This window comes from Pseudochaenichthys georgianus, chromosome 9, assembly GCF_902827115.2.
Source record: "Pseudochaenichthys georgianus chromosome 9, fPseGeo1.2, whole genome shotgun sequence".
NCBI classification, from domain to species: Eukaryota; Metazoa; Chordata; class Actinopteri; order Perciformes; family Channichthyidae; genus Pseudochaenichthys; species Pseudochaenichthys georgianus.
In genome coordinates this window covers 31,231,545-31,256,909 of record NC_047511.1, presented here as the reverse complement: position 1 = coordinate 31,256,909, position 25,365 = coordinate 31,231,545, and the positions used below count along the sequence as shown (strand labels likewise).

General features: G+C 41.2%; 3 protein-coding genes across 4 annotated transcripts; 1 reads left to right on the top strand and 2 right to left on the bottom strand.

Moving 5' to 3' along the window:
- Positions 1 to 1,067: 1,067 nt before the first annotated feature.
- elmod3 (ELMO/CED-12 domain containing 3) lies at positions 1,068 to 11,156 on the bottom strand. Its single transcript, XM_034091001.2, has 13 exons — positions 11,069 to 11,156; positions 8,893 to 9,688; positions 6,596 to 6,667; positions 6,430 to 6,504; positions 6,268 to 6,337; positions 5,464 to 5,526; positions 5,272 to 5,360; positions 4,617 to 4,740; positions 4,072 to 4,194; positions 3,549 to 3,679; positions 3,169 to 3,245; positions 2,932 to 3,059; positions 1,068 to 1,366 (listed from the first exon to the last, which is right to left on the bottom strand). Exons 2-13 carry the CDS (start codon positions 8,926 to 8,928, stop codon positions 1,125 to 1,127), a joined length of 1,230 nt encoding a protein of 409 aa, XP_033946892.1. The 5' UTR covers positions 8,929 to 9,688; positions 11,069 to 11,156; the 3' UTR covers positions 1,068 to 1,124.
- A 2,696-nt stretch (positions 11,157 to 13,852) lies between these two features.
- On the bottom strand, positions 13,853 to 16,385 carry star (steroidogenic acute regulatory protein). The gene is made up of 7 exons (XM_034090255.2): positions 16,172 to 16,385; positions 15,858 to 15,965; positions 15,559 to 15,689; positions 15,225 to 15,383; positions 14,760 to 14,944; positions 14,497 to 14,590; positions 13,853 to 14,377 (listed from the first exon to the last, which is right to left on the bottom strand). Exons 1-7 carry the CDS (start codon positions 16,233 to 16,235, stop codon positions 14,258 to 14,260), a joined length of 861 nt encoding a protein of 286 aa, XP_033946146.1. The 5' UTR covers positions 16,236 to 16,385; the 3' UTR covers positions 13,853 to 14,257.
- A 1,656-nt stretch (positions 16,386 to 18,041) lies between these two features.
- Positions 18,042 to 21,226, top strand: LOC139434428 (THAP domain-containing protein 5-like). Of its 2 annotated transcripts, none has more exons than XR_011643777.1 (4): positions 18,042 to 18,106; positions 19,937 to 20,028; positions 20,410 to 20,602; positions 20,770 to 21,226. XR_011643777.1 is itself a non-coding variant. In XM_071204273.1 (4 exons), the coding sequence occupies exons 1-4, from the start codon at positions 18,052 to 18,054 to the stop codon at positions 21,025 to 21,027; spliced, it is 552 nt and encodes a 183-aa protein (XP_071060374.1). In that variant the 5' UTR covers positions 18,050 to 18,051; the 3' UTR covers positions 21,028 to 21,226. The 2 variants fall into 2 exon arrangements, 1 of the variants encoding a protein (XP_071060374.1); XM_071204273.1 differs by having other exon boundaries at positions 18,050 to 18,060.
- Positions 21,227 to 25,365: the final 4,139 nt, after the last annotated feature.

The window sequence follows — 25,365 nt, the reverse complement described above, 5'->3', positions numbered from 1 at the left end:
CCTTCTAACGGCCACAAAGTCATCAAGTTTCATAACAAAGTTCTACAGTGCTTTAACATAACTGTGAAGTTATGGTCCGCTGTCCCTTCAGAAAAGACTAAAATAGTTTTGTTTTTTTATTATTTAAAATATATTCCCCCACATAACGTGGAAGCTCTGGACCTAGTCTATCAGACCCCTGGCAACACACACCATGAAACACCTGGCTCTACCCCCACACACCGGACCTTCAAAGCAGGCTGCGTTTAAAGTCTATTGTGTTAAAATCTTCTGTAACCTCCCTGGGTTTTTCGATCTGCCGCTCCCCACTCACACCAAGAGAAAAACCTGCCTCTTTCCCCCCAGTAGCACGGCTGGAAACGGGTTCATTTCTCTAGTATCACCATGAAGTTAACAGAGCATTTAACAGTATGTATAATGAGCTGTTAGCATGCTCGTGTGATGGCGCTGTATCTCAGAGCAAGGGAGGAGAAGCCCCTCCCTCTTCTACATGTTAACACCCTGACTGAGGGACCCTAGGGACACACAAGTGTACGTTTTGGACATCTAGGCAGGTTAGGATTTAACAACAAGAATTTGGCAGCTATCGATTTGGCTACTAAATTCACAGAAAAGTGCAACAAAAAAAATAAATCACTTGCTGTGTTTCTAACCTGCTTTAGCTCCTTATAGTCAACTGTTCTATGTTTAAAAAAAAAATGTAATCATTAATAACAAAAAATAAATCAAATATAACTCTGAAAGCTTAATCTGATCAAAGTGCAGCACCCCAGCGTCAGAGGAAGGAGTGGAAGTGTTTGAATAGGTTCAGATAGCAGGTCCTAGATCAGGGACTGGTGGGGTTTATCTCTGAGGGTAAGCCGATCGAACACACACACACACACACACACACACACACACACACACACACACACACACACACACACACACACACACACACACACACACACACACACACACACACACACACACACACACACACACACACACACACACACACACACACACACACACACACACACACACACACACACACACACACACACACACACACACACACACACACACACACACACACACACACACACACACACACACACACACACACACACACACACACACACTTAGATGAGTCTGGCCTCTCCCTCCATGTCTGGCGGTAGATCACACACTCCTGTGAAGTGCATCTCCTTTCCTTTGCTCCCCTGTCCCGACCCGGCCCTGGCCCCCAGGCTGGGAGAGGGCTGCTGGGCCTGAGGGTCCGGCGACGTCCCGCGGGGGGCCCCACCTGCCCGCCTCTCTTTCAGGAAGACCTCTAGTCGGCGCAGCATCTGCTTCGGGTTCTTTTTGGCAAACAACTCCACTTCTGCAGGGTTAAACAGACAGACACTGTGGGACTTGTGCCGGGAGGACAATCTGTGTTTAACTGAGCTCCTGCAAACTGAGTATTGACCTATTGACTGATACATTTAGATCAGCGGTTTTCAAAGTGTGAGGCGCGCCTCCCCTGGGGGGCGCCAGAGAGCTTCAGGAGAGGCGCAGCGTGAGAAAAAAATAACGAGAAACTGTAAAATCTAGCTAGTTAATTTCAGCTAACTTAATGCGAGCGGCAACATGGATCGATTTTTAGTGAAGTTACCTAAAGTGAAAGAGGAGACAGCGTCTGGCAGAAAACGTCAGCTTTGTTTTGGTTGTGGCTCATCGGACATTTATGAGAGAAAGTCTCTAATGTCCGAGTGCAAGTGAATGCAGCACAAGACGCGAGCCTTGTAACCCCTCCCCCGGAAAATGTGATTGGCGATTTCATTTGAACGGGACGGCGCATTCGGACCCCAAGTACACAGAAGGAATGAGGTATTTGTGGTCTACAATGACAGAGAAGAGACTGTCAAGTTTGGCTGTACTCAGCATTGAATCAAAACGCACTAAAGCTTTAGATCTTAATAAGTTTGTGAGGCGTTTTGCTGAACAAGATGGTAATCGCCGCATTCAGCTGTAATAGGCATGCCAACTTGATGCTCTGCTCACGGATGACTCGATGAGCATAACAAACTGTTAAGATGATGACCTTACGTGTGTAAATATATTTTTTTCTTTGAGGGGGTGTGCCCCCAAAAAACTGTTTTAAGTCCTGAGAAAGTCAAATAAGACCGTGTGTAAAACTACACTGCGTCGTGTGTGTGTCGTGTGTGCAGCCTCGCAGTTGTTGTTGATTTTGGAATATTTCCTGGACATTTTGTACTTCTACAAGTAAGTAGGCTAAATGGTTTATGTTTGTGTCTGTTTAAATCGGGGTTATTGTTGTTATTTCCTATGTTGTTGTGTTGTAGACTACAGACACAGTTAATAATAATTGTAATATTCCAGTTATAAACGACATGAATCAAAGATGTGTTGCTGTATTTTAGTGGTAAAAATATATGCATTCATCATCATAATTATTGTATATATATATAATTGACAGTGCCTGTAAACCGGAGGAGAACGCTGCAGTATTCTCCTACTTGAAAGACGGTGGTGGGGGGGGGGAGGAGAAGGAGCCGGTTTTGGGTGCACCCCCTCAACCAGCAAAGCAGACAACAAGGTGATTTTCATCACTTCCTGCCTGCGCCGCGCTGCGCCGCTTCAAAAATAGGATTCATCCTATATTTTAGAAATTCCTTGCGGCGAGGAGCTTCTGGGTGGAACAGCACCCATTGACTAGAGTGGCCGTGATCTTTGCGAACGCCGCGGCGCAGCCGTAACGCGGCACAGCCGTAACGCAGCGCAGACGCTCCTGGTGCGTTTAGGGGGTAAGGGCTAAATTAAAGACACAAAATAAAATGATTGCAGGCATAATTAAAGGGTTTGATTGGTCTCAGCACTAATACAATAAAAAGCATGATTTCAAAGTGTTGAGTTACAGTAGAAACGATATACAATTTTCTTTACCTTTTAGTACAAAGCCAGAGTCTACGATGGTCTTCTGTTGGGTCTTCCACAGTTGGTACAGGTGCAGATACGTGGCAACGTAGAAGTCATTGAGAACACCGACCACCTGCTGACGACGATTGCACTCCCTGACAGACCAAAGAGAGAGAGCATTGGGGAAGAGGCTGTGTGTGACAAGAATATTGCAAGCCAAAACTCAAGAATTAAGAGAAACCAAAGTGAGGAGCAGTGACTCACTTTGACAAAGCTTCCTCTCTGAGTACTTGCAGAGCGATGCGGGTCATGTTGATTGACATCACACTGAATGGAAAGTTCTAAAACCGAGGAAATACACAAGGAATTTTGAATCCACACAGAGTACTTTCAGAGGTTACAAGAAAAAACAAGATCGTCTTGAAGCTGACTTTATTGATCCCTGAGGGGAAATTCTCCTTTTGCTCTAGATCTCTCTGCAGGGAGGTCAAAGGTCAGGGTCAGCTTACAGCAGCTCGCCGGCAGTGGGAGGTGTTTCAGTGTTTCTGGAGGATTAGTGAAATGTGATTCCCAAATAAAATACTTGCATGCACACATGAGCTGCCTCTCATTGCCCAGTGGACGTGTGTCTGAGCTGCTGATACCTGTGTGGGGTGTTGTGATAACTTGTAGATGTCTCTAGCCAACGGTAGAGTCTCTGGGTCCATCACAAAGTACAGCGTATGCATCAGACCCAGGAAACCAGTGCCACGCAGGTCAGTGGCTGGGTCTGTACCTGCAGAAACACATACAAACATGCCGTTTACTTGTTTAGAGTGGAAATACTTCATATTGCTAGACTTTCACTAATGCACTTTACATTTCTTAACAATGAAAAGCTATAACATTGTGAAATCAAAGAGCAGTTCACTACAGTGTAACATTGCAGCTGAATGATGAGCGTTGCTGCTCAAATTTCACACAATCATTAATCTCCTCTGATCTCAAGTTTCACTCCTCCAAACACAGGGAAGGAAGGATTGACAGATGAAGTGAAAGTAACTGATATTTGGAAATGTGAATGAGAATATATTTCAAGAAAGCCCCAGCAAACCCGCGGCCCAATTTAATATGAGTATCCACAGACCTGAACCTATATGTGCAGTATGGTGTGTGCAGGAGTCTTACCCTGAAAGCCGATGTTTTCCCAGTGCGCCCCGAAGCGAGGACAGTCCAGCCTGCTGCCTATCAGCCTCTTATAAATGGTCTGGAGGACACGCATGTGGACAGTTTGGCTGTTGTCCACATGGCCTGTAGAAAAACACACAGATATATAGGAATCAAAATCTGTTATTTTTAAACCAAAAACTATTACTTGATATGCTTGTTGAAACGATTTTGAGTCGGCACTGACATCATATAGCAAACGGTGACTGCATTAACATGGAATCTTTTTTAAAGAAAAAATACATGAATAAAATGTAGCACAAAAAATAAACTTATCAAAATCTGTCTTTATTTTCATTGTAGAGACAACATACTTAATACAAGTCTCTGAGTAATAGATTTACTTAACTTATTATTGACAATGATAACAACAGGACATGACAGAAAGTCATGGGGGGCTCGTTGGTTAGACTCACACACTAAATTCAATGTATTTCTGACAAAATTAACAACACTCATGAGTTTGAGACACAGCTAGCAGATAACACTGGCAAACACACACTCACACTGTGCGATGGCAAACACCAGGTCCCTCTCCTCCAGCAGCTCCCTGTGCAGCCGTGGAGGTCCGAACAGGAAGTGTGTGATTGCGGCCAGACCGGTCCTGCGAATGGTGGGCTGGATGTTCTTCTACCGAGAGGTAAAGGGGTGTGGGGAGGTTTTAGAGCTATCAATAGAAATAATCCACTGATACATACAAATAAAGTATATGATTCCTATTGAAATAAATGATCAGAATGACCAGTACCATTATTTTAATCGACTTGATTATTTTTGTTGCTGTAAGCACAGTATGTGTATCCCTCTTTTATACAAAAACACTTTTTAGTTTACCCCACACAAGGCTGACATAGATCTTTATTTGATTTCTAATGTGTGTTTCTTTGCCATGTTATCTTGGTGTTGCTTGTGTCTGCGGTTAATGTAAACTTTCACAATGAAATGCTTCCATCAGTTCCCTTTCCATCCCTGCAAAGCTTTTTTTGTGAAGAGTGTGTGCATATAGCAAAACAATGTTCAACTGGTAGATGTAATGCTGTGGAAATGTACATTATGCTATATTTCTGTTCCAACAGACTGATCCCCCAGCAAATATTGAGCGTTGGCTGTTATTGAGATATCAGCTTATATTTGAGAGTTTGGTTATGCAGCGTTTCATACCAGCAAATCCCCGAGGTCTGTGGTCTGGAAGTACTGCAAGGCTTCATTAAAGGAGATGATCGGGGTTGGGCTCGAGTCCTCAGTGAGAGCTGGGGGATGTTACATAAAAATAAATCTTTATAACAGCAACTTACAGACTAAAGAATTCATCAATCTGAATGCAAACGGGTGAAACAGGGAGATGCTTCTGACCTGGTTGGACGTTCTCCAGAGCCTCCCACTCCTCTCTGGCCTTTTCCAACTCCACATTTTCCTCTGTAGAGAAGATTTTAAGTTACATGGTATACATTTCATTTGCTGACGCGTTCATCCAAAGCGCCCTACAATCAGTGCCTTCAACCATGGAGAAGCAAACCTAAAAATAAATAATCCTGCAGGTACATTACCAGTAAGTGCTACTGCATTGGCTTCAAATAATGAAAACTTTGGTAAGTGCTACGTGCAGAAGAGAAACATCCTTATTTATTTTTGGACCAAGGTGCAGTGGAAACAGATTTCACCAGTGCTGATATCAATGGGTAGCTCGTTCGATCGTTTTGGAGCCTGATTTGCAGAGAGGGAGCAGCGAGACGATAGGTTGATGCAGAGAACAGTGCACGTGCTTGAGTCTATGATTGATCCATGTCCAGCATGTAGGGAGGGCCTGATCCATTCACTTCTTTAAAAAGCAAGGCAAGAAAACAAACTAATAAACCCAATTGTGACACAAACGCTCACACACTAACATGACTAGAAGCACTGATGAGGGGAGATGAGTAATGTGCTGTGGTGCATCAGCTGACACCCCTCCAGTTCATCCTCAGTCATAAATCCCTCCTGTCTAACATGCCTGCATCACTAAGAGGGCCACTGAGACCCTCTGCTTCCCCGAAGCAGGCAACCTGCACCCCTTGGGAAAGGCTCTACCTGGCTGGTATCTAGGATACACTTCTCACATTCCTGTGGGAAGAGGATGTGAGACAATAGAGAGGTTGTGTGAGAGTATGTGTGTGTTACCTGCAAGCTGAGGCTGGTCCCCCCCGGCTGCCAGAGTCTGAAGAAGACCATTCTGCTTCAGTGCTGAAATCTGGACAATTACCAAGGAATGGATTACATTACATCTAAAAGGAGGAGGGAGATGTTGGCTACAGTCAGATACTTAGGATGAAATTGAATTACCGGCAGGGATCTGAGTGGTGCGCTGCCGTTGGTCTGCTCTTTGACATTATGACTAATTATCAGTCCGTTCATGACCTGAGAAGAAAGTTGAAATTGTTAATTCCTAGATAAAATACTTGCAAGGAAAAACTAATTTGAATAAATCAAGGGGGTGATTTTTACTCACAGGCTTATGGTTGGAGTGTCCATTGGTGATTTCCTCTAATGGTTTACATTCATGGGACAAACCATTCAGGCCCTAACACAAGAACAGCAACACAGAGCAGATGCTTCAGACATGCCCACAATGTAAAGACTGTGCAGCGCTCACAGAAGACAGGCAATTCATTATCATGACATGCTTCTTTATTTCCTCTTTTTTCTGGCATCCCTGAAATGTAAAACTAACTTGTGAAAAATATTCATTAAAACAAGAAAATGGTTGCAAACATTTCACTGCTTCTGTTTTATAAGGATGCTTCCTCTGCTGGTAGTAAAGGTGGTAGGTAGATTAGTTCATTAAAAAAGGTGCACTCCCTTTAGGGAAAGCCTTCCCTGCCCTGTTACGTTGCATCCAGCCAGGCAGGAGACATACTTATACAACTGTTTACATAGGAAGCAATACTCAAGGATAGAGGCCACGGAGCAATAAGTAATGTTACGGCTACGAAATCAAGCTCGGGATAAGAAAAATGCCCTCTCAGCTGTTGCCAAAGCAACATGCCAAGCAAGTCGGTCCAGAGATTAGAGCTAACGCCAAGGGTGAACTGTTAACCTTAGGCCTTAAGCAGGCCCGGACTGGCCATCGGGAGGACCGGGAGGTTTCCCGATGGCCTGGCCTGTTAAGTGGCCTGCTGGCCTGTGGAATTTCTCTCTTTTTATGTATGTATTGTGAACGCAACGCTGCGCAAATGTGGGTCTGACTCTGCCTCACAGAGGGTGACTGGCTGTCTACATGATGTGGCCTGCCGACATGGCCACTTTCATACAGACCATACACTAATGCCCTCGATTGGTCTCTGTGTGTCATTCAAGCTCGGGAGGGTGTGTAATGTGGCGCGAGCGAGTGAGATAAAGTGCGCGCACCGGTTACGTGTATTGTTGTTTTTAGCATCTGGTGCTAGCTAGCTGCGCTAACGGATATAAGCAGCTTTTTCAACAACAAGGTGGGGGAGAGTCCTCTCCTGTCAGACTGAGAGACTGATAACTACAGCTCAGGTGAGGTAAAGGAGTGTTTAGATAGTTAACTTAGTCTAAGTTATCTTTGTGGGTCTCAAAGGGTTTGGTCACCATTTATGTAAACACATATTTCCATTTGAGGGGGGAGTGATTAGTAAAATATGCATGAATAATAAAAATAAAATGTTAACTAGGTGAAAAAAGGTAAGATAAACTTGTTGAGACCTAAAACTAGTCTTTGCTGCTGCCTCAAAGAGGAGCAGGAGGGAGACAGGTGAGGCTGGTTCAGGAGCACAGACACACTCGCAACTATAAATGAACCAAAAACAAATAAATAAACAAGTTTCAATGTTTTTTCATATTGGATATGGTATGTTATTGATTATGGCCATGATTTTATGATTATTTAAATGTATACAGTTCTGTTTCATATGGGTGTAGTCTCTTTATTTCCCCCTCAAAGTGCACCAGATGGATGCATTTAAGTCCAACATTTAAAAAAAATCTTACCGGGGGAGCGTGCACAAATATGTTCACATAGGTTCCTAAATAGATTTGCACATTTTTTTAAATAGTAACCCATGTCCATATGTTTATTTTTGGGTAGTAGATTTAGACGGCTATCACTATGGGCAGCAATGCTGTAAAAATTGACAAATAAATCCAGCAAAATGGCACAAAAAACTAGTAGTGGCCTGGCTGGGTGTATAATTCCCGGCCTGACTTATTGTCCCAGTCCGGCCCTGGCCTTAAGTTAAACACATGTGACAGAACTGCTTAAACTAATTAGCTCTTCATTGTTACAAAACTGTGGAGCAGGAAAGGAAAATGTATCCGTGAGTAGGGCTGCAACTAATAATTGTTTTTTATAACTAATGTATTGTTTTATCTAGAAAATGTCAGAAAATAGTAAAAATATCCATCTCAATTTCTTAAGACTGATGTGAGACTTGCTTGTTATGTCAGTCGGACTCCCAAAGATATTTAGTACGGTACAATCAAAATATTTAAGAGACTAAAAAGGTAGCTATTCAGCTTTTTTTGCATGAAATATTACTTGAAAGATTATTATAAAAGTTGGAGTCAATCCGTCAATCATCTTATTGGGTAGTCACGCTGCATCTCTGTACCTGAAGTTGGCTACCTCACTATGGCAGCAGCGATAAAGCGCCTACTTTGATTCTGTTGACCAACACAGCAGGTGTTGCCTTCAGCCTTAATGGTGTTAGCTTGCTGTCAACCCAAACACTGGAATACGATTAAACGATCACAAACTTTAAGACTAAAAAGGTAAAACAACAGTACCTCAGTGTGGGGTGTGACATCAATGTCTTCTTCCATTGCATATGAGTGTGTTGGCTGGCGAGCGTGTTCCTGATCCCGGCCTCTAAAGGCTGCTGTAGTCGTGGACGACGATGGGCTGAGGAGCCGATGCAAGGACCACCATGGTTTCTGTAGTGTACATTAGTAGTGACGGCAAGTATTTATGCTTTTCTCCTTCATACACACAGAACTCAACGTCCACAGTCCCCCTAGTGTGATTTCCACAAACTGTCACTGGCAGAAGAAATCCATAATGTGCACATCTGTGTATCCACGATGATTGTGTGGTTTTTGATGGCAGCTTTGTTTTATTAGCTACTCTAAAGTGTAACCTTGAGTGCATACGCTGATAGGAATGTGCAGGTATCAGTCTACAAGAGCTGACGGGAGGAAATTGCAATCCATCAATGCACAAGTTTCCTGGAAACCTGCCTCCTTCCTCTCCTCCGCAGATCTTCTTGGCCACTGGGTCCACTCCTCAGCTCCATCACACGTACACAGAAGGTGGAAGATGACATTGCTTTTCAGGACTGGGCTCTCCCCGTCCAGGAGTCTTCATTACTTTGGCACTCAAGAGACAAATCCAGTGCGTACACAGAGGTACCAGTAAGGTTTAATTTACTTGGCTGGGTTTATTGTGTCTTTAGCCTCACATGAAACATCAGCACGCGTCCAACGTAAGATGAGAAGGTTTCCAGTGAGATGGGGGTCATGGATAGAGTTATTGAATGTTCAGAGTCCAGAGCAGGGGCTGTCATATGTACACAATATCTGAAAACTAAAACAAAAATAATCATTAAACTGCACACATAACTCAATATTATTAACATGATTGTTCATATAACTTGAGAAAAATGTGAAACAAATTTTAATCGTGCCAAAAATGGTCAAAAATAATTTTATCAAATTAGAACTTTTAGCTATATTAACAAAACGTGTTGTTTTTATTGTCTTCGTATGTCATTTTTCACAGAGCAACCCACATTTAGTGGCCTTCAAAAAGTAAATGTACTCGTTTACTATACTTGAGATAATTGTACTTTACTTAAATGCAATTTTTTTCTACACTACAATAAAGAAATTCAGTTTTTAGTTGACCACCTTTATTTGAAAGCTTTACAAGTTAGGATTGTACATACCTAACATATAAAGAGCGTATATAATTTAATGCTGTTATGGATTAAAATATCATTAGCATGTTAAATCGTCAAAAAAATGATCTCAAACAATAAATAGCTGATTTGATGTTATCAATAATTGAATTATTCAACTGTAAAAGACACTTTTGTTTTACATTACGTACTTTAATTTTTGACATTTAAGTGTGTGAAAATGTGTGCAATGCAGTACAATAAAACTAATACATTGTACTACTATAAAACATTAAATGGAAATAACTATGTACAGTACAAGTTGTATATTACAACATATTAAATAATATAACTGCTGAAATATTTAAAATCCATGACTTTGATTTGTAATGGAGTATTTTTACAGTACAGAAATATTACTCTTTCTCAAGAGAGGATCTGAGGACTTCCTCCATTACTGTCTGAATCACAGCAAGATTTCTTTTGTATGCCTAAAATGTGTTATCGTTTACTGTCAAAGTCCAGCACTGCAGAGTCCATGCTCAGAGCCAGGACATACATCTGAAAATGTTGGAAACAGTCCAACTTTATCCGATGACAGTTGAACACATCGCCGCTTTGACAGATACAGTAGCAACCTCGGCTAGCTTACATTATGATAGCAACCGACAAGCTAGCAATATGTCAGCTACAGTAGCAACCCCGCAGGCACAAAGACGTAGCTACAGCTTCTCCTCACACAGAGAAATCACTGCTTGAAAAACCTGCATGCAAACCAGCCCTTAGAAAACACATAAGAAAAAACAACTCATGTTAAATGTCATGAATATCAAGTGCACTGAAGTAGCTGAGACGTAGCTAACAGAAGAAAAGCCAGCTGTCAGGCTAACTAACGGGCTAGCTGTAGCTCTATTGAACTGTAACGGGGATGGAGTCCCAAATCCGACAGCACCATACGAATTAAACTGCTTTTGTCTCCAAGGCAGATTTAAAAAACGCTACAAAACACTGCGTGGTATGGTATATCCGAAAATATTACAAGATATTATAAAGGGTTTTAAAAGTACCTCAGTTTCTGACTGTTTCTCCCTCCAATCTCAGCTTCCCTTCCCCCGTCCAGTGGCCACGGTAATTTCAAATGCATCATGGGAATTGTGGTTCCCTGTCGGACTGTAACTTCATTACGTCATTTCTCTCTCTCTCTCTCTCTCTCTCTCTCTCTCTCTCTCTCTCTCTCTCTCTCTCTCTCTCTCTCTCTCTCTCTCTCTCTCTCTCTCTCTCTCTCTCTCTCTCTCTCTCTCTCACAGATATTGAAGACAGGAGAGTTGTGTGACTTCCTTCCACACCTCCCTTCAGCACAGATGCTCTTCTTGTTAAAATACAGTAAAGAGAAAAGTATGCATTTATTCATCATAAAATGGTTTATAGTACACATTTTTTTAAAACCCATTTCCCCAGAAAGCTTATAAAGTGCAATTACTTGTTCCTCAAAGGCAGCGATGTAAAGTAACTCAGTAGATTTAACCTACTGTTTTCAAGTAACATTTTGAGGGATTACTTGAATATTTACACATTTTACTACTTTGTGCTTCTACCCCACTAATTCAGAGGTATAAAGTATTGCGTACTTTTACTCCACTACATTTAATACCTTTACTTTGCAAATTTGTATTAATGATGTGAAATATTAAATTTGTTTAGCTTCGATAACTCTTAAATGAATCAATAATTACAATCAAAACACATTTTCTGAAATGGGCCAATCTGTACTTTTACTTGAGTAACCTTTTGATAGCAGGACTTTTACTTGTAACAGACAGAGTATATACTCTGGTACTTCAACAAGGTTCAAGGCTTTTATTGGTCATACGAACATAGCTACAGTGTAGTTATGACGATGAAAAGCTCCTCCAACAGTGCAACACAATAAAACAGAAAAACAGGAAAAAATAGTGTATCAACTTTTACTTAAGTACACGATCTGAGTACTTCTTCCACCTCGGCTCAAATAAATAAAAGCTGTTGTTTGGAGATGCATTTCAGTCAAGGACGCATAGATGGAAACTAGAAGAAAAAAACAGAGATTTAATAAGGGCTGTCATCAGTGCCAGGGATTTGATGTGACTGCCAAATAGCATGTTTTGTCTTCCTGTTCTTATTATACAACGTATTCGGCAGTGGATCATATTATTCCATTCTTCCCCCAGATTTTCTCCATTCCTCTCCCTTTCACAAATAATGGAACAAGATCTAAAAAGTGGCAACAACTCTCCTCACATCTGCTTGTGTTCAGATTTTGAGGGATAATAAGTAGATGTCAATTGTTACCCTGTTGAACATTCTTTCAGGGCAAAAACAATGTTTGTGTTGTATTGCACAAGGCAGCCCTCTGAACTATTCTGCTGAAATTTGTATTATTTAGAGGAAAATGGAGTCAGGATCAACCAAAGTGCACATTTATCTAAAGGTCCTTACACCCGCCTCACGTCGCCGCCCGCCTCACGTCGCCGCCCGCCTCACGTCGCCGCCCGCCTCACGTCTCCTGCGTCTTGGCCATGTTTCGCACTGGAACACACCGCACAGACTTCAGCCGACGGCCAAGTTACACGTACGAACTGCGCATGCGTGAGTGGCAATAACTCTCCTTACCAGCAGGTGGCGGTAGTGTGTATTCGTCATCCAAAAGAGGCAACAACCGGAAAACAGAGAAGAAGAACAGACTGCGTGATACACCGAGAGAAGAAGAACAGACTGTGTGATTTAAACAAACAACAAATAGCGTGTGTGTTCCATTTTCACTCTACAGCGAGAAGCTCATGGGGCTTTCCCGAACCTGTGCCGAGAGCTGGAGTTCAATGAAATCTCAGATTTGCCTTCTTAATAGTTTGTTTGGGTCACTCACTTCCGTTTCGCTTCTCATGCACTGATTCTCTAAGCTGAACAGCCAATCAGAATGATTTCTTTGGCTGACGGCCTTTAGCCAACAGCCTCCCGATTCAACATGTCGAATCGGCGGCGGAAGGTGTCGGCACGGCCGAAAAGACACGACGGTGCAGTACACACCAATCTGAGTAGGGCGACACGACACTCATCGATGGCCCGACATCTATCGACATCTATCGACGCCGAAAATCGGCTTGGTGTATAAGGAGCTTTAGGCCTTAATTCAGAAAATGAGTATATAACAGCCTACCAGGTTACAGTCAGCTCACTTCATATTTCAACTTTAGCAAGTGCAACATAAAGTGAGACATATTCCTCTGCACTATGCATGTAAGAAAAATTAGCTGTTGCAAAACCTTTTGGATCGACACACAAAATAGAAAAAAAGGTTATGCAACTTAATCTGTCTTAAATCTTAAAACAGATTTCCTGTTTGGGATGAAATCCACCGTTACTCGATCTTGGGGAATGTGCTGCTGGCTCTGAACGACAAAATGCTCGCTGCTGGGTTTTCTTACACCTCTGAATTGCCAAACACCTGCTCGTTTTGGCAAAATGTCAGTCTGAAAACCCATCTTGGAACAGGAAGACAAGCCATGTATCTCATGGTTTGAAATATATACTTTGAATGTATACATCTCCTTCCTGTCAAAGTGGAATGATTGTGCAGTTGCTATTTAGTTTCTAAGATCAGTTCTCGGTTTTCAGTTTTGCTTGTGAATTTTCTTTCCTATAGGAGAAGAATTTCAGTAATTGTTTGTGTTTTTTTATTCTTTATCTTTTTAATTAAGCTTAACCATTGAAATGTGTTATGAGCTTTTATTACGGTTCTTTCGATGCGTCAGGAAAGGAGAGAGTAATCATTAACTAAACAGCATAATAGAAAAGCATAAAAACATAAACACCAATGACTTTGCAATTGTTTATTTTCTTTGCGGTCATTGTAATGGCATCAGCGCAACATCAATAAATAAAACAGTAAACTAAAGGTGCAATTTCTCAGCAGAGGAAGGGCAACAAGTGGGGGGGTTATTAGATGGAAACAATGTGCCGTTTGTTCAACATTTCACTGCACACGTTTATGACAGATTATCTATTAAGAAGGGTATGTAAAACACAATTTCCAATTGAAACCAACATATTTTCCTAAGATCTCAGACAAGCATCATCTTCATCCAATCTCCTTTGATACATTCTGGATTTGCGTAGTGGTACAGCAGTTGAGAGCAGATTTCTATGATTTTTTAATGAGCAGGGGTTGCTCCTCTGCCACTGTTGAGCACACTGTGCCAAAGCTCAAGAGGCACTTTGTGTCAGCAGGCATGAGCCATCTCCATAGAAACGTTATTAGCCATCCGTTGCCGGAGGTGATTAGCAAAGTCCACCTGCGTCTGAGAGAGCACCTTGTTTATGATCGTCTTCGGGATCCAGCCCTGCAGATGACAAAGACTGTGTTAGATCTTGTTTTTAAATCTTAATTATTGTATTATTTGTAATGGTAATCACTGTGGTTACTGTGGGAAATACAAAGGTAGACACGGCAGGTATTTACCTTTAGATCTATGCTGAGTAACCAGGTGAACTTGGTCTTATTTGGGTCTTCAACACAGGGCTTCATGACTATACAGGTGGGTCCATTCTCCGCTCTTAAAAATAGGATGATTTAAATGTAAAAGTCGTACGGTAGCCTATATCCATTACTCCATTGCAAACTAGTGTCAGACATAGATACATGACATACTCCACTCATGGTACATGAATAATGTAATATGATGCATGCAGATATCACAACAAATAAACGATGTGGGCACTTACCTCACCACCCCCCTCTGCTCGGGCATTTTCGCGTGCTGAGTGGACATTCCTGCCAGGAAGCAGGAGGAGCCACGGCGCTTGGCACAGCGGACGCTGACAAAGTCCCTCGGCCCCACCACATTTCCAGGGGTCTCTGCAGCGACCTCATGGGTAACCATTGTGTCCTGGCCGATCTTTTGAAGGATCTGTTGAACAACATTGTGAAAATCTATCTATTTCCTTGCATATATGATATATTTGTCAGGTATTTGTGTTGAAATTTTAAACTGAATTTAAATCAGCAGACGAAAACTAGTCATTTCAAGATGTGTCCTTGAATGGGATGGACATTTTTCAATATTTTATGACTATTATACTGAACAATTGTTCTACTAATCTTGAAAATAATATGGCAGATTACTCGTTAATAAAGGTGATTGTAAATTGCAGCACTAATTCCAACCCCTTGCGCTGTATCTCTCATACCTTAACCTGTTTGACGTTAGGGTTCCACTCCCCCATTTGCTCCATATTTCCCACCAGCTCCTGGTACAGATTGTCAGGGTGTTGCTCCAACATCACCTCCAGCTTGAACACCTTCCCAATGTCAGGCAACACTTTACTCAGGACTTTGTCTCCGTTTGCCTGAGGACGGATGCCAATTGGTAACATTATGTTTACATTACATATCCTCATCAAAACGTTAAGTTGTGAAAGTCAAACCTTTGTTCACAAGGTGGCAGCAGCTGCAACGTTTGAATTTATTCATGATGCCGTCAAATACATTATTTTATTCTGTGTGTCCAGTCTCTGTACTCACTGCGACCGTTTCAATGGTCCAGCCATCCTGTTGGCTAAGGATGCTGATGGCCTTCTGCAGTGCATCCTCACCTTGTTTCAAATAAGACATCTCCTCCTCGCTGTAGCCCTCCTCCTCTATAATTCGAGAACCTAGAGAGTAAAACATTTCAGTCCAATTCCATTATTATGTTTCTGTGTTTTTAGGAGAAATAACTCACAAGCAAATCATTGTACTATCTGTTTATAATTCAGACTTATGTGCAGTTTAAATGGCAGCGTTTTTTCTTCTGTTTCAAGTGTTCATATGTAAGTACTCACTGAGGAGGGAGCTTCGTCGGCGGACTTGGCTGATCCAGTTGCTCGGGCCGGGACCTGCCAGTCGGTTCAGCTCATGGTGAATGGCCACCATGGCATTCTTCCTCAAACCTGGGAGTAAAAGTTAAAAACTAAACAGTTACTACAGTTCTAAATCCATGGATCTATTACAGTATACCCTGATATTCTTCCTTAATTTATTCATTTAGCCACTGACCTGGGCTCCATGCAGAACTTCACAAATACAATGCGTTTTTAAGGAAAGGACGGACTTTCAACTTGGCGAGTGAAAAATCCCCAATGTCTCTTTTACTCACCTGTCATGTTCCTCGTGTGCAGATAAGAGATGCCAGCACACAGTTTGAAGGTTGCAGGCAGCATTTTCTGTTCTCGAAACTTTAAAAATAATAATTACGTTGGGAAAGCAAGTCGATCAAAAAGATGCAAAGTTTGACTGAGCTGTAAAAGTTCTTGAGAGAAGTCAACCAAAGGCTGAGCGTGCTGTAGAGAGGACTTCGATTTCTAACGATGGAGGTTTGAAAGTGCCTGTATATATAGGAGCTTTGCCCACAAGGCCGTAGGGCTATCACCACGTAGGCTAGATAAACACACACATCATTTCGCTGTTCCTACGGCCATGTCGTCAAGGTTGCCCGGCAGACACTACGAGCGTGATTCAGACTCCCACAAACAATGTCAGATAACGTCCCGTGCCGGGGCCCACACACACACATACAAACACTCACAAACATCCACATACCAGTGTGAGATATGAGAGACTTCGGTATTGAGGGTGCCCAAAAGAGAGGTCATTGGGAGAGACCCTGAGTGACTCATACATTCCTTAATGGTCCATGACAACCTAAAACCTCATTGGAATTTGAGGGCAAAAAGATTTACACTGGGTTTGGTTCTTCCCTTTTATGATTGATATCTTAGTATGAGCTAGAAGCTGCTTTCACTATCACTGAGTGGAAATGAACAGTCATTAACCCTAATGTTCTGTTTGGGGTCATTGAAACCTGAGATCCTATGTAACAGCCACAAAAAAGAAACATCACGCAGTGTTGTACCTTGATTAAAACTGGTTTTGCTCATAAACACGATATTTTTATTGATATATAAGAAGTCAGCATTAGAATTTGACTTATTTACTTCTGTTTGGAGTTCTAGACAAAACATTTGTGTTGCTGTGACCAGTTACTGCATTCATGTTATGCTTTAATGTTCAAAAAGGTATTTATTTTTCTTATACTGGGATTTTAGACCATTAACATGCACAAAAACCTTTATTACACTACTGGAAAGGGTACATCCCAAAAAGCATAGGGCCCCTTTAAGATACTTATACTTTACCTGAGTATTGCCATATCCTGCCTCTATATGTTTCTACTCCACTACAATTAATAACTGTTAGCATTTAATTTTTTGGTTAAAAGAACATTAGAAGACTATTTTCTTAGATAATATATTTGTTCTCTCTTACATATTTGGGTAATTGCTATGATTTCTTATGTGCATGGATATAATAATCCCGAAAACAGGTAATTACAGTAAACAATCATGTACAGTAAGCTCAGTCAAGTTTCCTTTTGAAAGTGTATGTCAAACAAAAGTACTCAGTGAGGGTTCATGTTGTTCAACAGCGACCCTGTCGGTTTTTCCATCATTGCGGTTTGATTTTTCAAACACATCACTTTTCATATTACCGACATCTAAACACCAGCCTTAATTATTGTGTTGTGAGAATGAATCACACTCTGGAAGTTTTTCCAAAAGTCTTGCATAATCATCAAACGTAACCACGATCTGTTAATAACATGTTTTATCAAGCCTCTTTACACAACCTTGCTTTAACTCCGTCCAAGACCAATCCAAACTATCTAACAGCAACATTGCCTCAGCAAGCTGCATGTCAGACCTGCACTCAGAGTCAACAGTACACATGACCACAGGAATGGAAACCTATCATGAGGGTAGCAGGTCATCTGATAAGTGAGCAGAGATAACAAGAACAGATTAATAAATCCCCAAGAAATACTGAAGTCACCTTAACCTGCAACCTCGCCCTATCTGGCTAGATGGCAGAAATTATCCATCAGTCGCTGTGGCCTTCTGCAGGGGGAGTTTTCTTGTTTAATAACACACACTCTACACTACTCTCTGACACATTACTCAGCTGCAGAGGACAGGACCAATGTCTCTGGTACTGTAAAGCTCTTTTTTTCTGAGACAAAGAATCAGCACCCAAAGTGAGTCATATGCTTGTTTCTAATGACTCCCAATTTGACAAGAGCAGCATTATGTTTTAATGAGCCTCAGTGCTGGAGCAAACTCCATTAATCTAATGTGGATACACAGGTTTAAGAACCTGGAGAAGGTTATTAAAAATGTGTCCCTGAGAAGTAAGAGCCTTTCTGTAAGCACTTTAACTCTATATGTGCAGACAAATGAATTTATTTCAGCGCAGAAATGTATTAAAAAAAAGATTGTTTGTGTATATAGCTCCTTTAAATTTTACTCTGTTATGGCACTTATGGTTTCAGACTAGAATAGTCCATAGAGTTATCCATAGTTATTGAAGTATTTATTTGTCTCGTCCAACGTTTGCACCTGACTCTGGATTTCATTTGCAATATAATAGTCTTACAATGGGTCATTTGTCTTATTTGCAAGTAATGCAAATATAATCTTCCTCTAATACATGTAAATGTATTCAGATAATAAATATTCCAGGAGGCTTTGTAATAAATTTTCTTATACAGTAGGTCAGGGCCGGACTGGGACAATAAGTCAGGCCGGGAATTATACACCCAGCCAGGCCACTACCAGTTTTTTGTGCCATTTTGCTGGATTTATTTGTCAATATTTACAGCGTTGCTGCCCGTAGTGATATCCCTAAATCTACTACCCAAAAATAAACATATGGAGATGGGTTACTATTTAAAAAAATGTGCAAATCTATTTAGGAACCTATTCATGTGAACATATTTTAAGTGGGGGTGGACCTCAAATCCTATAGGGGGGTCCGGGGACATTCTCCCCCGGTAAGATTTTTTTTTTTAATGTTGGACTTAAATGCATCAATCTGGTTCACTTTGAGGGGGAAATAAAGGGAGAGACTACACCCACATGAAACAGAACTGTATACATTTAAATAATCATAAAATCATAAGTACATGGCCATAACCAATAACATACAATATCCAATATGAAAAAACATTGAAACTTGTTTATTTATTTGTTTTTGGTTCATTTATAGTTGTGAGTGTGTCTGTGCTCCTGAATCAGCCTCACCTGTCTGCCCCCTCTCCCCCTGCTCCTCTTTGAGGCAGCAGCAAAGACTAGTTTTAGCTCTCAACACGTTTTTAAAGTGTATCTTACATTTTTTTCACATAGTTAACGTTTTATTTGTATTATTCATGCATATTTTACTAATCACTCCCCCTTCAAATGGAAATATGTGTTTACATGAATGGTGACCAAACCGTTAGACCCACTGAGAACTAAGTTAACTATCTAAACACTCAGCAGAGTCCTTTACCTCACCTGAGCTGAGGTTATCAGTCTCTCAGTCTGACTGGAGAGGACTCTCCTCCACCTTGTTGTTGAAACCATAGATATATATAAACACTAGATGGCTCATGGGAGATTTTCCAGCGTAGCTGACCGGCCGCCATCTTGCTACAGTTAACAGTGATTCGCGTTATGGTAGCTGTTGTAAGGTGAGTGATCTGCACACAAATACTCTTAACTCACTGAAATCTTGACTGATTTACAAACGGTTTGGTTTATTATAAACATGATTAGCATGGCTATGATACAGGATGCTTGGACATGTTGAAATTGCAGCTTTTCTTTGTGTATGTTGTGGTTGTATTTATTAGCTGGCTAATAACAAGAGGCTGTCAGTGAGACCTAGTATTACAAAGTTGACCCAGCAACTTTACACCAGTGGGAGAGGCAGAACGGCTCTTTCTTTTCAACACAACTTAAGTTACACATGATTTCTTCCAAGTGGTTTGGCTTGTTAAAAACATCTTGCATTATGATACAGGAATTTGCTGGCTTTGTGTTTACAGAAGTACCTGACTATGCCGGACTTTTGTGCAGCCTACGGATGCTCTAATCACCGCAGTCTGGAAACAAGAACCCGTGGGATCACCTTTCACGTGTAAGATATGACAATATTATGACTAAAATTAGGATAATTGTTAATTACTTAGTGGATGTATGTACATTACAAGTCCTGCTACACAGGATCAGTAGGGCTATGTGAGATAATAGTATTGCAAGATTGTTGTTGACCCAGCCGCTTTAGAATATGTTGTTAACATTTCTTTACACAATTATTTAATGTTTCTATTGGACACCTTTTTTATTACTCTTAGTGTTGTTGTCTTATTCTTAAGGTAGGCTATACATACATGCATACATACCAAAAATATGATAATTTCGGTGTGTATTTTTGTCCTACCCTTAATGTTAAAGGAAAGAAGGGAGGAACATGCTGACAATAATTTATATATCTGGCTACCTTTCTCATGTTTTTAAGGTTTCCCAAAACCAAAGAGAGGAGGAGGCAGTGGGAACTCGCCCTAAGAAGGGACGGTTGTGTTTCCTGTAACAGGACACTGCTCTGCAGTGAGCACTTCAGGAGTGAGGAATTTGACCGGACAGGGCAGACTGTCCGGCTTAAAGATGGTGTTGTGCCAACAATATTCAACTTCCCAGCTCATCTTCAAAGGGTATGTGTATCATTGGCCAACAACAATTCAAGGTTTATAAGATTGATATATAAATATGTGATTAAATGTCACATTTAGTTTTTCTTTCTGCAAGTTTAGGAATAAATAACGTGTTGTGTATTACAGCACATTTTAAACACTCAACATGTCTTTAATGTTTATTTTAGCCGGAAGCAACAAGAAGCACAACCACTTCAAGAAGAGCGGAAGATGAACCTCAGCCTAATGTTGTGAGTATTCTGAATGTGGCCAAGACCAGAGAGATGGTCATTGATTTCAGGAGGGTGAGGACGTCTCCTCTACCCCTGTGCATTCTGGGAGAGGATGTGGCTGTTGTGGAGGACTACAAATACCTGGGAGTGCACTTAGACAATGGGCTGAACTGGAGGATCAACACTGACGCTGTGCACAAGAAGGGATATTAGAAGAAGGATATTAATTTCCATATTACTATTATTTATATATTCGTATATTTTGATATTTATATATTAATGGCGAATCGCTACCACTAGGAGCATATATTGCCACCTACTATGTATTTATTAAATCTTCATGTTCCATGAGACGCAGCACTATGTTCCCCACATCAGGGTTTCCGTTAGCCGGTAATTACCGGTTTTTAGCTGGTAACATTTATTAAAAACCGGTAAATTCAAAACCTGCCGGTCAAAATGTCTGGTAATAATTAGGGAGGCTCCGATCGATCGGCTGCCGGTCATTATCGGCCGATATTCACTCTTAATAGTTTGATCAGTGCTCTCGATAAAGGCCGATCAGGAGAGCTGGATCTGATCGATATGGACATAAACGCGAGTGAAGTATAACCGGACACGCGAGAGAGATCAGATCAGCTGCTGAGTCTGACCGAGACACGCAGCTCTGTATAATCACCTGAAGCCCCGCCCTCTGTTTAGCGAGCTGCAGGAGCTGCATGAGAAACTGACGTGCTGTCAGGAGAGAGAGAGGGGAAAAGAGAGGATCCGTTTCTCCCGTGTTATTATTCAAATGTAATGTAAACTTTTGAATAATGTACGTTGTCTACTACAAGTAGTTTGTTTGAATGTAATAATTATGTTGTTTGTTGTTTGTGGAATAATTTATTGAAAAATGAATCTGAATTTTTCGATCTGTTACGATTATAAACTGAAGCAATATAAAAATGAGCCCCGTGAACTGAGTTTTAAACTGAAGCATATCTGCTCATAATCCGGTAATTACCTGCTAACGGAAACTCTGCTACACAACTCTTATTATTATTGAAATATGACCGGTAAGTTTCAAATTTGTCCGGTAAAATAAATTCTGCCCGGACATTTGACCGGCGAGAAAAAATCCTAGCGGAAACCCTGCCCCACATATGTTTATGTTTGCTCAGTCTAATAAACCCATAACATGGTTGTGAAAGAATACCAAAGCTGAGGCTGGACGATGATTGATTGTTGGTGTGCCATGTGTCACAGTGTGTCTTATTGGTTTTGTGTTATACTGTATTTTATTGTGTGCAGCTGGTCCTTATCTCCAAGACACATTTAAAACAAATAACCTTGAAGTCCCATCTCTCCCCACCTGCTCCTGCTTCCTACATCCCCTCCACACCACACCAAGTTGTTCTTCTTAATAATAATAATAATAATAATAATACATTTATTTTGGGGGGCCGCCTTTCATAACACCCAAGGACACATAGGATAGTTTATGTTTAAATTGTTCCCTATATTGCATAGGGGCAATATAGGGAACTCGACGGAACAACAAGAAATGTGTTTCAGGATGTCTCTGCACAGATGTCCGAACGCGGATTTTCGAGGACTTTCCTGCAGTGTAGGGAAAAACTTAAAAAGATGAAGAGTGAATATCGCCTAATAAAGGACAACAATAACACGAGTGGTGCGGGTCGCAAACAATGGAAGTGGTTCGACTTGTTGGACCAGATTTACGGCCACAGACCGGCCAACGTTGGGAGGGAGGGAGGCCTGGACTCTGCAACAGCTTTACTGGAGTCCCTGCAAGGTACGCTCACTTCTAACAAAGAAGTCTATTTTATCCTTACATTAATGTTCGACAACCCGAAGAGCTACATAGCTAGCTAAGGCAGATAGCCTAGGCAGATGGCCTTAGCTAGAGCTATTGTTTGCTAACACCATATGTGCCATTGTTTACGTTCAGTTTTTCTTTTCTATAGTTGTTGTTGCTATTTAGTATTGTGCTGCAGTAGTTTGTGGAATTAACAAGTCATTTTGCTGTTCTAGATGATTACATTGGGACTTGTGAGGAGGAACATTCCCGAACAACGGGTGATGGCAGTGTTCCGTCCACTTCGTCATTGAATCCAGAACGGACCCCAGCTCGACCACAGACACCAGCCGAAGACCCTAACCCGACTCAACCACCAACACCGAGTGCCATCACGACACCGCAGCGTGTGGTTCTAGGTAAGAAATAGAAATGGCAAAACGACTGGAATTGTGTTTTGTTTTTTTAAACCTTGGATCATCCATCGTCAGTAATTAAAATAAGCTATACCACTGTGTGGAAATGCTCTGTTACAAGTAAAGTCTTAGCTAGTAAGCAGCTAGTACCGTTGTGTGTGACATCCTATCATATACATATATTTATATTCATTATCAACAGGCTGGACATAATGTAATTCACTTTCACAATCACTGTAAACATCTAGGGCCAGAACTTTCTTTAGTTCACCTTACTGTTGTTCTGTTTATACATGTTATTCTTATATCCTTGTGTGACCTGTACCTGTCCTGTGTTTTTTCCTTATTGCTAATTATTATTATCTTATTGTCACCCAGGCAAGAGGAAACGAGGAGGAGAGGATCGGGCCCAGCAGGAACGGCACCATGAACAGCACATGGCCCAGCAGGAACGGCACCTGGACTGGGCCAAAGCGTCTGCTGAGCGGAGATGGGAGTTGGATGCGGCCTTGAGAAGGGAGGAGGTCGCCTTGAGCAGGGTTTTTTACATGATCTGTTTGATTTTGATTGGGGTAGAATCAATTTGTGTGCTGATGTAGAAACTGCATGGTGTTATTTTTATCTTGGTTTTATGAAAATTATAGATAGACATGCACCTCTGTGTAAATTTAGAGTGAAGGGACGAAACAATCCCAAAATTTTGGAAAGCCATAAAATCGATTTCCACTGGTGATATCCCAAATGAGCTACCTCCGTGCCTCACCACAGCATCTGGCACTATATCAGACAGGGCTACTATGCTAAATTGCTTTAATGAGCATTTTGTGTCTTGTGGCTCTCTGTTTGGCTGTGTGGCTCCTGTGAACGCTCCAATCCTTGACTCTGAACAATGTGGTCTGGAAAACCCTTTCAGTTTTACTCCTTTAACTGTTGGTATTGTTCATGAAGCATTATCCAAGTTAGATCCTAGGAAACCGGCTGGCCCGGACAACGTAGAACCTTTCTTTTTAAAGATAGCTGCAGATTTTATTGCTCCACCTCTTACTTCTCTTTTTAACCTCTCCCTCAGCACGAATACAATTCCAAAAGTATGGAAGTCTGCTTATGTCTTGCCTTTACTGAAAGGAGGGGAGGCAACTATTTTAAATAACTATAGGCCAATCTCTAAATTGTCAGTTCTGGCTAAGGTTCTTGAACGCTTAGTGAGTGAACAAGTAAAGGAGTTTTTATGTACAAATGACATCCTGTCTAAACATCAGTCAGGATTCAGAAAGAAACACAGCACCATCACTGCCACAATGAAAGTGGTAAATGACATTACTACTATTTTAGATAATAAGCAGAGTTGTGCAGCTCTGTTTATTGACCTTTCCAAAGCGTTTGACACCGTTGATCATCGCATTTTAAAGCAGAGGCTACTCAGTATTGGCCTATCCAGCCATGCAGTGGGATGGTTTGTGAACTACCTCTCTGAAAGGTCCCAATGTGTTCATTTTGATGGACTGTCTTCTGAATGGTTAAACATTTCTAATGGTGTACCACAAGGTTCTGTTTTAGGACCACTTTTATTCTCCATATATATCAACAGTTTAGGTGATAATGTGGATGAAGCTACTTTACATTTTTATGCGGATGATACTGTGATGTATTGTGCAGGTCCCTCCATTAAAGAGGCTGTTGTTAAATTACAAGCTGTTTTTAACACTATTCAGACTCAGCTCTCTGAATTAAAGCTTCTTTTAAATGTGGATAAAACCAAGGTAATGCTCTTTTCAAAAGCTAAAAAGACACCAGAGCCTGTTTTAGATATTGTAACTACGCAAGGAACAAAACTTGAAGTTGTTGCCTGTTACAAATACCCTGGTATCTGGCTTGATGATTGTCTCTCTTTTAAACTTCATGTCAATAACCTGCTTAAAAAACTGAGGGTTAGGCTAGGTTTCTTTTTCAGAAACAAGTCCTGTTTCTCGCTTGAGGCCAGGAAAAGGCTAGTCACTGTGACCTTTTTACCTGTGCTGGACTATGGTGATTTGTTGTATATGAATGCACCTGCCAATTACCTGAGCAAGTTAGATGCTGCGTATCACAGTGCTCTGAGATTTGTCACAAATTGTAAAGCGCTTACACATCACTGTACACTGTATACCAAGGCAGGTTTACCATCACTCTCTGTACGGAGGCTCAGTCATTGGTACACGTTTATCTATAAAGCTTTGTTGGGTAAACTCCCGTATTATATCTGCTCTCTGATAATACAGAGAGTTGCAAGCAGCTATTGTCTGAGGTCACATGATGTAGTCTTGTTAGATGTGCCAAGAGCAAGGACTGTCTTCG

Coding starts and splice junctions, on each gene's coding strand:
- elmod3 (XM_034091001.2), bottom strand. CDS start 8,928: ATGGAAGAAGACATTGATGTCACACCCCACACTGAG. Junction 4,195..4,616: donor GGTGTTTGCCATCGCACAGT/GTGAGTGTGTGT, acceptor GTTTTTCTACAG/GCCATGTGGACAACAGCCAA. Junction 1,367..2,931: donor CTCTGGCTTTGTACTAAAAG/GTAAAGAAAATT, acceptor TTAACCCTGCAG/AAGTGGAGTTGTTTGCCAAA.
- star (XM_034090255.2), bottom strand. CDS start 16,235: ATGCTGCCTGCAACCTTCAAACTGTGTGCTGGCATCTCTTATCTGCAC. Junction 15,384..15,558: donor GGACCATTGAAACGGTCGCA/GTGAGTACAGAG, acceptor ATCCGTCCTCAG/GCAAACGGAGACAAAGTCCT. Junction 14,591..14,759: donor GAGCAGAGGGGGGTGGTGAG/GTAAGTGCCCAC, acceptor CCTATTTTTAAG/AGCGGAGAATGGACCCACCT.
- LOC139434428 (XM_071204273.1), top strand. Junction 20,029..20,409: donor CGTGGGATCACCTTTCACGT/GTAAGATATGAC, acceptor CATGTTTTTAAG/GTTTCCCAAAACCAAAGAGA. Junction 20,603..20,769: donor TCCCAGCTCATCTTCAAAGG/GTATGTGTATCA, acceptor TGTTTATTTTAG/CCGGAAGCAACAAGAAGCAC.